This window comes from Stegostoma tigrinum, chromosome 4 (assembly GCF_030684315.1).
Source record: "Stegostoma tigrinum isolate sSteTig4 chromosome 4, sSteTig4.hap1, whole genome shotgun sequence".
Lineage (NCBI taxonomy): Eukaryota > Metazoa > Chordata > Chondrichthyes > Orectolobiformes > Stegostomatidae > Stegostoma > Stegostoma tigrinum.
In genome coordinates this window covers 49,398,095-49,411,598 of record NC_081357.1, presented here as the reverse complement: position 1 = coordinate 49,411,598, position 13,504 = coordinate 49,398,095, and the positions used below count along the sequence as shown (strand labels likewise).

Genomic DNA, 13,504 nt, shown 5'->3' with positions numbered 1-13,504 from the left:
ATCCCAGCATGGAGGTGGAAAGGGTGATTTCAACCGATTAATGTAATTACTCCAACCATTCATGTACTAATAATATAATTAGAACATTTGTATATCTGAAGCCAAGTACATTGGAGATCGCAAAGAAAAAGAGTTAATCTTCTTCCTTTACATTACTAGCAGACGCCATGAAAAGTTGCTTCTTTTTGTGTTTTTATAGGAAACCTTAGCTTCCTGTGCACAGTAATAAATTCAGTAATAAAACTCTATACAAGCATACTGCTACTGATGCTGCTGCTTGTAGCCACTCCTGCCAGATCATCAGTCATGGTACGCCACACATGTCTATATTGCACTGCCCTCACATTCACTATAGTTCATATGTAACCTCCATCACGGAACAGCACCTAGACTGACCCTTTTTCTTGCTGGCCTCCACTAAGTGTTCTACAAGGAATTACTGTACTTTTTCAGCACTGGTCAATGAGCCAAATTACTGACTATTCATTTTCATTGTCCATACAATTTGTACACCTCTTAATGGTTACTTTTGCTTTTGTAATTTCAAATAGCTCTTTGCCTGCCTTCTGGCCTGTATATGGAATTTTTAGTCTATGTCTTACTATTCACATTTCAAAGACCTCAATTTTCTTCCAAAGTTCGTGAATAATTAGAAAGTTTCGTAGGCATACAGGAAAGTGAATAGAATGTTTGACGTCTCAAGTTATTTTCCTTGTCAGAGGCTTGAGTTTTCTTGGTGTTGATACATTCTTCATAATCACAGAATTATTTCTGGTTATCACTACTCTTCTGCTACAGCATATCTGCCATCTTCTGTTATAATTTGTCCAAGTAGACAAAATTTACCAACTTGTTCCTGTGTGACATAACTGACTTCAATCTTCCTTCTAGTTTCTTCCAAAGCATTCACAGAATCATAGAAACATACAGCACGGAAACAGACCCTTCAGTACAACAACTTGTCCACGCCGATCAGGTATCTTAGATAAATCTAGCCCTGTCTGCTAGCTTTTGGCCTGTATCCCTCTAAACCCTTCCCATTCATATACCCATCCAGATATTAATGTTGTTATTATACCAGCCTCCACCGCTTCCTCTGGCAGCTAATTCTATACACACACCACCCTGTGCATGAAAACATTGCTGCTTGGGTCCCTTTTAAATCTTTTCCCTCTCCCTGTAAACCTATGCCCCCTCGTTTTGGACTCACCTACCCTGGGAAAAAGACCTTGGTTAATCATCCTATCCATGCCCCTCATGATTTTACAAACCTCTGTAAGATCACCCTCAACCTCCAAAGCTTCCGAGAGACCAACTAATTCTTCCTCTTCTCCTCTACATCAGTCAATAGAAGAGTAAGAAGTAAAAGACACCACAGCTTCCACCCCCACCATCTCTGAGGATGATGCCAAACAAGGCACCAACATTTGCACCTTTCACCACCAAACATTCACCTCAATGGTCACACCAATTTGTGCAACTGAGCCTATGGTACCCGGGGAGCTCAATACTGAGTGGCACACAGCCAGTGTAGGAAGCAATGATGACAGGGCTGTTGGAGATCAGGCATCTGCTCGGTCCCATGCAGATGACATGCCTCTTTATTCGGTCATAAAAAACATTATCAATCAACAGACAGAGGGAGGGAAACATCAGGAAGTGATGTCTAAGGCCATTACTTCTTATTTATTTATTCATTCGCAGGATGAGGACGTCACTGGCTAGGCCAGCACTAATTGCCCATCCCTAACTGCCCAACTACATTGCTGTGGGTCTGGAGTCACAAGTAGGCCAGGCCAGATAAGGATGGCGGTTTCTTTTCCTGAAGGACATTAGTGAACCAAATGGGTTTTTCCAAAAATAGACTCATTAGTATCACAAGGCTCTTTAATTCCAGATATTTAGTGAATTCAAATTCAATCATCTGCTGCGACAGGATTTGAACGTGGATCCCCAGAACATTACCTGGGTCTCTGGATTAACAGCCCAGCAATAATACCACTAGGCCATTGCCTCCCCATAACTTAGCCTTGAGTGAAAGATATGGAGTTCATTAGAAAGGCTGGCAGGAATGTTGAAGATCCAGGTGCAACAGAATGCTCAGTGGCTGCCAAAAATGGAATGGACATGCACTTGATCGCTGTGACCATGGATTTGCAGCATCAGTGGCAAGGTGAGCATGGTGCAAAGCATCTCAATCTTACAAGGAGACAGGGTGGTACCAGCAGACCCCAACAGGAAGGAGAAAATACAGCCAGGAACCAGGAACGTCAAAGCTTTCTCTCAGGACCCTCCAGATCTGCTAAGCCTCCCCATCTCACTGCTATCACTGGCTGAAGCAGCAAGGGGTACTGCATTGGGTTCAGGAGACACTCACCAGAATGCCCCTGTTGGTTCTCAACACCCTGGGTATACCTGCCAAAATCATCAGTGTTACTAGGGCATAGAAATCAGCAGGTTCCCTCCACCTTAGTGTAGCATGTCAAGCAGCACCTACATGTAGTAGTAGGCAGAAGGAAGGCCTTTTAAGGGGAACTGTTGTGGCACCCATCAATAATCAATGTAGTCTGTACTTCTGTAAACATAGAATCACTTGTATTGTTCTGAGGTTAACACGATAGATGCCAACAAAGCTGCCTGACGTGAAAGGAATGGAGCATCATCATCTATCACAAGGAGATGCTGGTCTTCCTTCTGAACATTTTTGATTGTCTCATCGTTTGCAATGTGTGTGCCTAACACTGTTCTCATGACTCAACAGACTACAGACCTAGCACTTCCGGACGCAGTCAACGATCCAGAGATTAAATTAACGGACACTGACTTTGTCTGGTGAGATCAAAACAAAGACACTGAATCAAGGATTGCAATGGTATACGCACAACACAGATGAGTTATAAAAGTAATGAGGAAATGTGATTGGGTTTTGCAAGGTGTAGGAATAAAAGATCTTTCCCTAGCTGGAGTCTCTAAAGCCAGGATAAATATTCTCAGTATAGGAGGCAAGGTCTGAATGAATGACTTAACTACTTGGGGGAAGCATGGAGGGAAAATGAGCCATTGGCTGAGGATGCTCAGAGTACGGTCAATGACCTTTTCTTATTCACCTGTAGGACCTAGGCATCGCTGACTGGGCCAGAATTTATTGCCAGTCCATAGATGCTCTTGAGGAAGTGGCAGTGAGCTGCCTATTCAAACAGTTGAAGTCTACGTGCTGTAAGTAGACCCACAATGCTGTTAAGGGAATTCTAGGATTTAATCCAATGACACTGAAGGGACTGCAACTGTAACATTTCCAAATCAGACCGGCAAGTTCTTTGGCGATGAACTCATAGGTGTTGGTATTCCCATGTATCTGCTGTCCTTGTCCTTCTAAATGCAAGTGGCCATGGGTTTGGAAGGTGCTATCTAGGAAACATTCGCCAATTTCCGCACAGCATGCTGCCCAAGTGTTGACAGTGGAGGGAGTGGATGCTTGTGGATGTGGTGCCAATCAAGCAGGCTGCTGTGCCTTGGATGGTGTTGTTGGAACTGCATTCATTTAGGCAAGTGGCGAATATTCGATCACATTCCTGACTTTTGCCTTGTAGATGGTGCAACGACTTTGGGGAATCAAGAGGTGAATTAATGCTGCAATATTACTAGCCTCTGACCCATTCTTGTAGCTACTTGTTTATACAGTGAGTCCTGTTAAGCTTCTGTTCAATTGTAAACATCCAAGATGTTGATGGTGGGGATTTCAGTGATAGAGACACACTGAATATCAATGGGTGATAGTTAGATTGTCTCTTACTGGGGATTCCCATTGCTTGTGTGTGCAAATGTTCCTTGCGATTTTTCTGCCCCTGCCTGGATATTGTCCACATTTTGCTGCATTTGGCCCAACAAGTCTACACCACCCCTTGGAGCATCCCACCCACCGGCTGCTATACAAGGGATGGTACATTTAAACAAGCGTGTCCAAGTAGCTAAATTGCACTGGAAGTCGATTGTTGTAAGGTTGCGATGGAGTTGGCCTTGTCAGACCATTGCCCTGTTTCCTTCTCCTCCTGGCATCTCTCAGGATCCCCTACCTTCACTTTCCTTATCCATAAGAGCATCATACTCCTCCATGTCTTTGACTCCAAAGACATCTCCACACATTGGTGTGTGAGATTGTGAAGGAGCAGCATCCTACAGTGACTTGGGACAGTCTGTTTGAGTCATAGAGCAGTGTCTGTGGTTTGCTCGTCAAAGGCCCTTGTGGAGCCATCTGCAGTTTGATATCCCTCCTTGGCATCAGGCTAAGGACAGATGTCATCAGCCAGGCCTGGAGGTAGCCTGTCTTGTACGTGACAAAGGATACTAGAAGATGCAGACATCTGTGAGTGTTTCATGCCATAGCAGTCATGATAGCTTCCCAGATAACATACATAGACTGATAGTATTTGGTTGGTGTGATTACAAATGCATATTCAGGGAGTGGAGTTCTTCCCTATTGATGAACACTGTTGATTGTTGATATGGTGCTCTCATCATTATGTGAGTGCAACTGATTATACCTTTGTTCCTGCTAAAAACTTGTTAGGTAGCCAAGGACACTGCCCTGACTGCCCGATTCTCTGGAACCAGGGGAAACAACTAAACTGGAGCGTTTTTAGTAAAGTGAGAATCTCTTCTAATGTAATGTAACCCCTTGGAAACATTTATGCTGTCTTTGGTATTGCCTCTAAGTTGCAAACAGCTACATCAAAACCTGTAAATGAGGTTTTACGTTAATGTCATTGCCCCCATTGTCCTGGCAATTGCTCGTCTGCAGGTTTGACTGTCACTGATGGCTGCTGCTGCATCACCAACCTTCACCAATGGTTTCTCCTGAGCTGCAAGATAAGCGGAAGAATGGCAGGGTCAATCTATGCCATCATTCTGTCTGTCTTTGACCTTGCTCTTCAAGATTGCTTGATTAGGCCCAAGGTACACCCTTCAAACAGCAGTGTTTACTGTGTGTCTTCCTTTTCAATAATCATGCAAACAACAGGAAGATCCCACTTGTGTGGCTTCCGAAGCCAGCTCTTTGTGACCAAACCTAACTTAAATTACATGGACACAGTGTACATTGGTTGGAATTCTTAAAGCATGTCAGTGAATCCTCCCATCCACAATAGTCAGGGTCCCCACAGGAAGATTGCGGAACCATTCTAATCATGCCATAGTCTGATTGAGCTGCCAACCTTTTCCCCACCCCTTTCCTTGTCTAGTAGGAGGCATCTTTTCCAACTCAAAGAGGAATTCTGCAGTTGTTTTTGTTTCAAGATGGTGAAACTTTATTTGTTCCTCTGCTGTAACTCACCAAATTTAGCCCATTCTTTATCTTCATTCAATCCCTTCTATCCATTAGAGTTGATCCACTTCATGTCACTACTTATTCAACTCCCCCATCCACACAGAGTCAATCACTAATTAGTTTCCAATACTTCTGATCTTCTATTCACCCCTGATCAAGGCCACCTGCACCCTCATTTCTTTCAACATCGCCTCTAAAAAAAACTGTATGCTGCCCATCCTGACTTAGCATCCAACACTTGCTGATGACTATGACCATACCGTCCAAAGCAAATACTACCAGACATGTTCCTGCATACAAGGTTCCTGCCATATGGACCATGTCTTGAACAGCCATCTCTTCCTGGATGCTTCCTTTGCAACCCTCACCCTTAATTCACCAAAACAGGAAAGAAACTGTGGCTAAGTTTACCTTACATCACTGGACAATCAGTGATCAAACTCTTTGACCCAGAATGTACCACCCTCTTCCGACTAACTCTCCCTACCCTTTGTCTTCAGCTAGGTTACTTTCCAGTTTACCAGTTGGGGTTTAAGATGGCCTACATACACAGCATGAGGGGCATGTCAGTTAGTTCAATTGGCTATATTTTTTTTGCAGTGGACAGTGATGTCAACAGCACAGGTTCAATTCTTGCACCAGCTGAGATCTCAAAAAAGGACCCACCTTCTCAACCTTGCCCCTCGCCTGAGGTGTGACGACCCTCAGGTTAAACTTACTATAACCGGTCATCTCTGATGGAAGAGCAGCTTTACGGTCCTCGGGGACTCTTGCATTGATACAATATACAATTGCATAATACAACAAAACTATTAGGTTTAATTAAATATAATCTCACTAAGAAACAATTCACATTTGAATTGTTACAGCAAACTAAATTAATTCCTCATCTGTATTTATTTGGAATCAAAGTGAATTATTTAACTAGCATAAAAATATTTTCAATATTAGATCAGTTGGAATGTACAGTTTCTGCCTTGCATGTAAAAGTTTCATCAAGATACTATCAAGAGCATTTTAATTCTCCCTATTTTCTCTTGCTGTGCCCAACACATCATCGCATGGATTAATGACTAATAACACAGACAGTCCCATGCATGTGTGGTGGTCCTGGGAATGGGCAACAAGACAGCAATCAAAACTAAAGCAATAAACTAACTTCTGCTCAGAAATTGCTGATACTGAAGGGATGAGAAAAACTAGAATTTCCTTAGCCTTCTCTCAACAAAGGTTGTGAAGAACTGTATGCTTGGATGAATAGTGTTGATAGGACAGTTTCAAAGGTGGAAGGATCCTGATACACCAAGATAGGCTTTGTGGATGATACCACCTGTAAAAGCTGGGATGGCTGCACATGAACAGATCCAGAGTGTAGTTTCTTGTGGGATCTTTTGCTGTTGCTTTTGGGGAGAGCTTAAATGGACTCAGCAGAGGTGTGGAGCCAGGAGAGGATAGTGTCAGGGTACACAAAATACCGAGAGGCAGATAACACAAGAATTGAGCCTATTAATAGGTGGAGGCAGAGTCAGGGAGAAAAGTAATGAAGACAAATCAAAATTATGCTGCATGTATTTAGTATATTTAATAAGAATGGTCAGGTTACAGGCATAGTTTACCTTATGAGATTATCTTGTTGGGCAACAACAGAGACCTAGCTCAACATAAAGCAGGAATGGGTGTTTAATAGCTCGGATTTCAAGGTATTTAGAAAGTTAGAAAAGGTAAAAGAGGAGGCATGGCACTTTTAAGTAAGGAATGCAGTGCTGAAGAAAGGCTATGTCCTCCAGGGTTCAAGGGCAAAATTGATTTGCCTTGAGCTAAGGAACAAAAGAGGTACAATTACATCATTCAGCAGAATCTGTAGAACACACACAAGTAGGAAGGATATACAGGAACAAATCAGAAAGGGAATTACAGATCAGTGCAAACATCATAAATTTGTTAGAATGTTGCCTTTTCTTTACCCACATATATTGACTGGGATAGGGATAATGATAGTGTCAAGGGTAGTGAGGGACCAAGCATTCTTAGACTATGTTCAGGAGAATTCCCTCCAGCAGTCAGCATATAGTCAAACAAGAAAGAAGGCACTGCTAGAACTGGTTATGGGAAATTAAATGAGACATGTACAGCAAGTGTCAGTGAGAGTCCATTTAGAGGACAGTGATCATGGTATCATAAGGTATTGGATGATTGTGGAAAATGAAAATGAACAATGTAGATTAAGAATAATTAAGAATAATTAAGAACAGGAAACCTAACTTCAATGGGGCAAGGACAAACTAAGCTAGATAGACTGAAATCAAAAGTTGATGGGAAAAAAACAGGAGTTGAATAATGGCTCACTCAGAGATAGTAAGAACTTCTGACGCTGGCATCAGCGTTAACACTATGTGGAGCTGGAGGAGCACAGCAGGCCCGCCAGCATCAGAGGAGCAGAGAAGTTGACATTTCGGGTTACGACCCTTTTTCAGAAAAAGATTACCTTTAACGAGACGGATCAGGCAGAGTCAATGTATGTTCCCTCAAAAAAAAAGGTAGGGCAAGCAGAATTCCCTAAGTGACAAAGGAGATAGAAATTAAGTTAAGGAAGAAAATTTGTACTTATTACAGGTGCAAGGTAGAATATGCAATTGAGAACCATGCTGAATATGGAGGTCTCACAAGAGTGAGAGGTGGATAAGCAAAGAAGAGAACTGAAGAGGGATAATGAAGAAAAGGTTGGGAGGGAAATCTCAAATTCTACTACGGGGTGTAAACTGTAAAAGGAGTAGGGTCAATTAGGAATTGGAAAGATGATTCACACATGGAGTTTGGAAGCATGCCGAAGTGTTAAATGACACTCATACTTTGTACCAAACCAATACTTCTGAGATTCATGAGAACAGTCCACAGCACCTTGCAGTCATCCAGCACCATATTCTAATTATTAATCTTTGTATCAAGATTTGCATGAGAACCAGTAGCAACACAACATTTCTGGAAAAAAAATACTCTGCAATAACAAATATTACTCTGGTACCTTTTATAAGTACAGGCTAGCACAAAATTTAAGTATTGATTTTCTACAGCCCAAAAGAGAACATATTAAAGTTATAATTTCATGCACTTGCATATAAAGAGCCTCAAGTGAACTCAGCACAGTACAGCTTCCATATTTCAAAACTGGATCAGTAGTTTCAATATTTAAAAAGTGAACTTAAATTGCTGCGAGTCAGTCTTCAATAGTGCGTTTCTGCACTTGTTGGTATTATTAGGAGATAACAAGTAGAAGGCTTATTTTACTAAGTAAATGGAGATGGAAACATAAGTCAGCTTGAGCTACTTTTATGCAGAAACAGTCGAATTACTAGACACGAGTCATTCAAACAACATGTTCGAACTTAGGCTCACCTTAAAAATGTATTTGGAAGAATGTTGTAAGATTATGCATTAAGAAACAAAGTTAACTCACCAAATATTTCAAAAAAAAAACTGAAACATTCTTTCCGTTCACTAAGCAACTTACAACAGTTTTATATGCTGTTGTAAAACAGTGTCACAATACTCTATTTTGGTCATGTAGACCTATTAAAATTTGAAGCACATTTTGCGCTAAATTGATAGAATGTGGTGGCTGTTTCACTGTACTGGAGAACAGATATAATCAGGTGAAGTTCATAAACAAATAAAAATCTGAACTTGAGCTGTATAACTTTCTGTACATTTTCTCATCAAGAAAATACCTGATGACTCATTTCACTTCTGAATCATGTTCTAGATAGGTGGAATTTGTTTTCCACATTTCATTGTAATAAATGATAATTATGTCATTGGATTTCAGTCCTATTATACTCCTATACCCAAGTAGAGTTCACAGGTCATAATAAAATGAAAATGCTTTACCCGAGTGGATCTTAGTAGCATGTCTTTGCAGAAAATCCAGCAAGTGAGAAAGAACCTTCTCATGGTATGATTTTAATTCCTCATCACACTCATAACACCTGCAAAATTAAGAGATTTAGAAGAAACAATACCGAAGGATAAATTATGCACAAAATTTGTTTTAAAAATACTGACCCTAATTTCTTATTGACATTAATATAGAGAATGACAATAGGTGAAACATATTATGAATTAAGCACAACTTATTGCATTAGGTCTGTAATACAGAAGTTAGAAGAGCCGCTTTAATTATCCTAATATAAACCACATTACTAATATGCACTTATCTAATATTAATAGGTATAACAACACTATCAGCAGATAAGGTGCAGGGAGAAAGAAATCTGAAAATGTGTGAAGAGCAATTTTCTGCATTTCCATTCCCATGTGGAAGGAATCATTGCTGGACCTCTTTCCAGACAATGAATTTGGTCAAGAGGATCAACTGTCAGTCAAAAAACATTGAGGAGTTAGTGATCATATTATCATAATGTTCTTTAGCCAATTTGAACAGAACAATAATTAATCCAAAGTAAAAGCAATTCACTTAAGAATGGCCCATTTCAATGGTATGAAAACAAATCTGGCCCAGGAAGACTGGAATCAAGACTAACAAGCCAAACAGCAATTCAACAATTGGTTTCCTTGAAAAAGGAGATAATTTAAGCAAAGTCGAGGCATAAGGGAGAAAGGTAGGACAAATAAAATCAGAATTCCCTGGATAATGAAAGGCGTAGAGAGCTGGATGAAGAAACAAAAAGGTGCATATGACAAATGCCAAGTACAAGTGGGAACCAAGCTGAAAATATAAATGTGGACTTCACCAGCTTCAAAATCTCCCCTTCCCCCACTGCATCCCAAAATCAGCCCAGTTCGTCCCCTCCCCCCACTGCATCACACAACCAGCCCAGCTCTTCACCCCCCCACCCACTGCATCCCAAAACCAGTCCAACCTGTCTCTGCCTCACTAACCTGTTCTTCCTCTCACCCATCCCTTCCTCCCACCCCAAGCCGCACCTCCATCTCCTACCTACTAACCTCATCACACCTCCTTGACCTGTCCGTCTTCCCTGGACCTCCCCACCTATACTCTCCTCTCCACCTATCTTCTTTTCTCTCCATCTTGGGTCCGCCTCCCCCTCTCTCCCTATTTATTCCAGAACCCTCACCCCATCCCCCTCTCTGATGAAGGGTCTAGGCCCGAAACGTCAGCTTTTGTGCTCCTGAGATGCTGCTGGGCCTGCTGTGTTCATCCAGCCTCACATTTCGTTATCTTGAAAATACAAAGTTCAGAGAAGAACGCAAAAAAAAAGGTGCAGCTAAGACAGTTGAGGGAATTAACTGACAGCTGAAATAAAATGAGAATACAAAATGTATCTACAGGTATCTAAGAAATAGGTTTTTTACACGTGAAGGTAGAAGGCATGGCTATAGTACACAAATACTGCATATCTACATTTACCAAGGAAGTAGATGCTGTCGAAGTAGATGGACGAGACAGTTGCGGCAATAGATGGGCTAAAACAGAATTTTCATCAGAACTGAAAGATGTTAAAATGTAGTATTAATTAAACAAATAAAAGGGGAAGGATAGCTGAAAAGAAGAAAACAGAAGGTCCGTTATGAGATAAGACAGGAGAAATTAAATGACACAAAGGTTGGTGATGCAAGACCAAAAGGAATGGTAATGAGACAAGTAAAGGAAGAAAAGCTGTGTCTGGAGGAGGTGAGATTGGCAAAGTGATAAAGCATTGTCATTGGAAAGTGAAAACAAGAAAAAGGAGTTTGAAGGAAAACACAGCATTGCAGAATCCCCACAAAGGAGCTGGAGGCCTTTTGTCCTATCAAGTCTACATTGACTCTCTGAAGAGCATCCTATCCAGACTTACACATCTCCTCCCCAAGCCTATCACCATAACTCTGCACTAACCATGGTTAATCTACCTCGCCTGTACATCCCTAGACACAATGCACCAACTTAGCATGGCTGATCCACCTAAGTTTCCTTTGGTTTGTGGAGGAAACTGAAGCAGCCAGAAGAAATCCATGCAGACACAGGGAAAAAATCTGGAAACTCCACATAGACAATCATCCAAGGCTGGAATTGAACTCCATTCCTGGCACTGTGAGGCAGCAGTGCTAACCACGGTGCCACCCCTTGTGAAGAAAAATGGGGCCACGGACTACGGTCTGAAACTACTGAACTCTATGTTGAGTACAGAAAGTTGAAAAGCAAATTTAAAAGGTATGGTCCTGTTCCATGAGCTTATACTGAGCATCATTCAAACCATGTGGGAGGCTGAAGATGGTCTCCTGCAGGGCTTCATTGAAGTTCACATTTAAACTCTCCTGTCTTCCATTTTTTGATTCCTTTATAGGATGTGAGGATCATTGGCAAGGATAGCATTTGTTGCCTATTCCTAATGGTACTCAAACTGAATGGCTTACTTGGCCATTTCATAGAGCAGTGAAGAGTCAACCACAGTACTGTCAAGCCTGGAGTCACAGGCAGGCCAAACAAGGTTTTCCCTTTCTACAAGAAATTGTTGAACAAGATCTGACAATGATCGCAGTTACCAAACACACCAACTTTCTTTTAAATTCCAGTTTTATTATTTCAATCGAACATTCATCACATCTGCCTTCATGGAATTTAAACCCATGTCAAATTAACCTGGATTCCTGGTCCAGTGAAAATATCACCACATCACTATCTCACTACCACATTACAGAACTTCCCTTTTCTCGTTATTCCCATCCTCCCATTTTCAGTTACTTAAAACAATCAATTATATTTCTAACTTTTCCTAGTACTGCTGAAAAGTCAATAGTCTGAAATGTTCATTATATCTCTTTGCAAAGATGCTGCCCAGCCTGCTGAGCAATTCTAGCATTTTCTACTTTTATTTCAGATTTTCATTTTCAACTTTTGGATCTATAACAATTAGTTGGCTTACAATTGAAAACTAGAAAAAAGTCTTAAACTAAAAAGCCGAGGAAGCAAAAACTTTAGAAAACTTACATACAATTGTAGGTCACTACATCAGGTTTTGATTCTTCATAAGTTAAACTATTCTTACAACCAATGCACTAGGCAGTTTATGAAAACTATTTGGTTCTTTTTACTGGTGTTCTTCAAAGTGAACTGTTTAGATTAATGGAATTTGCATTCTCCCTTCTCAAATAGTTACCCAATTTCCTTTCGAGTCACAGTCACTTAGCCTCCCACTTGGTTTGAATGATGCTCAGTAAATCATTCCAAATTCAGTGAAGTAAACACAGAAAGGCCAATGGTTTCAACTCAAATAATTGTCATGATCCCCACTGATACCATACAAATCAGATCCCAGACCAAGACCTAGCTTGATTGATTGATTTCTGCAGTTTAAAAAAATCTCTGAACAAATTCACTGGGGGATGCCAATGCACTTTTAACAAATAAAAAATTACACAAGAGAAAATACAAACTATGTTACACTAAACATGAACTATTGGAACAAACTAATTTCAAATACTGAAAAAACTGTTCCTCCCGTTTACCTTAGCAATAACCTTACAGATACCCAAACCTCAGCAAAGTGTCACTCCTATCTTCACGTGACAGCTACTTGCTCAGACTGCATTGCTATACTCTACTTCCTTCTTGGCAAGTTTTTCTGCAATGTTATTTTCTTAATTAATGACTCAATTAGAGACTTTGAAACAAGTTGATAACTCAGCTTAGTGTGTCATGGACCTATACAGCAGGGGAACAGGACCTTCAGTCCAATTCGTCCATGCCGACGTAAATTAATCCAGTCCCTTTGCCAGCATTTGGCCCATATTTCTTAAACGCTTCCTATTCATCGACCCATCTAGATGCCTTTTAAATGCTGTAATTCCCTCCAACACTTCCTCTGGCAGCTAATTCCATTCACGCACCATCTTCTGCGTGAAAACATTGCCCCTTAGGTCCCTTTTGAATCTTTCCCCTCTGACCTTAAATCTATGCCCTCTATTTTTGGACTCTGCTACCCTGGGGAAAAGACCTTGGCTACTGCGCCTATCATTCCCCTCATGATTTTATTCATTTTTATAAGGTGAGCACCTAAAGCTTTGATGTTCCAGGGAAAATAGCCCCAACTTATTCCCCCCTCCCTATAGCTCAAACTCTCTAACCCTGGCAACATCCTTGTAAATCTTTTCTGAACCCTTTCAAGTTCCACAACACCCTTCCAATAGCAGGGAGACCAAAATTGAATGCAGTATTCCAAAACT

The 13,504-nt window shown here is 41.0% G+C and overlaps 1 protein-coding gene across 9 annotated transcripts in view; it reads right to left on the bottom strand.

The window, feature by feature from the left end:
- The window catches only part of usp45 (ubiquitin specific peptidase 45), a 127,746-nt gene that overhangs the window by 100,389 nt on the left and 13,853 nt on the right, over nucleotides 1-13,504 (bottom strand). For all 9 annotated transcript variants that reach the window (XM_048530851.2, XM_048530850.2, XM_048530844.2 and 6 more), the window contains one exon: nucleotides 9,209-9,306. In XM_048530851.2, coding sequence (XP_048386808.1) covers nucleotides 9,209-9,306 — 98 coding nt within the window. The remainder of the gene's footprint in view (nucleotides 1-9,208; nucleotides 9,307-13,504) is intronic.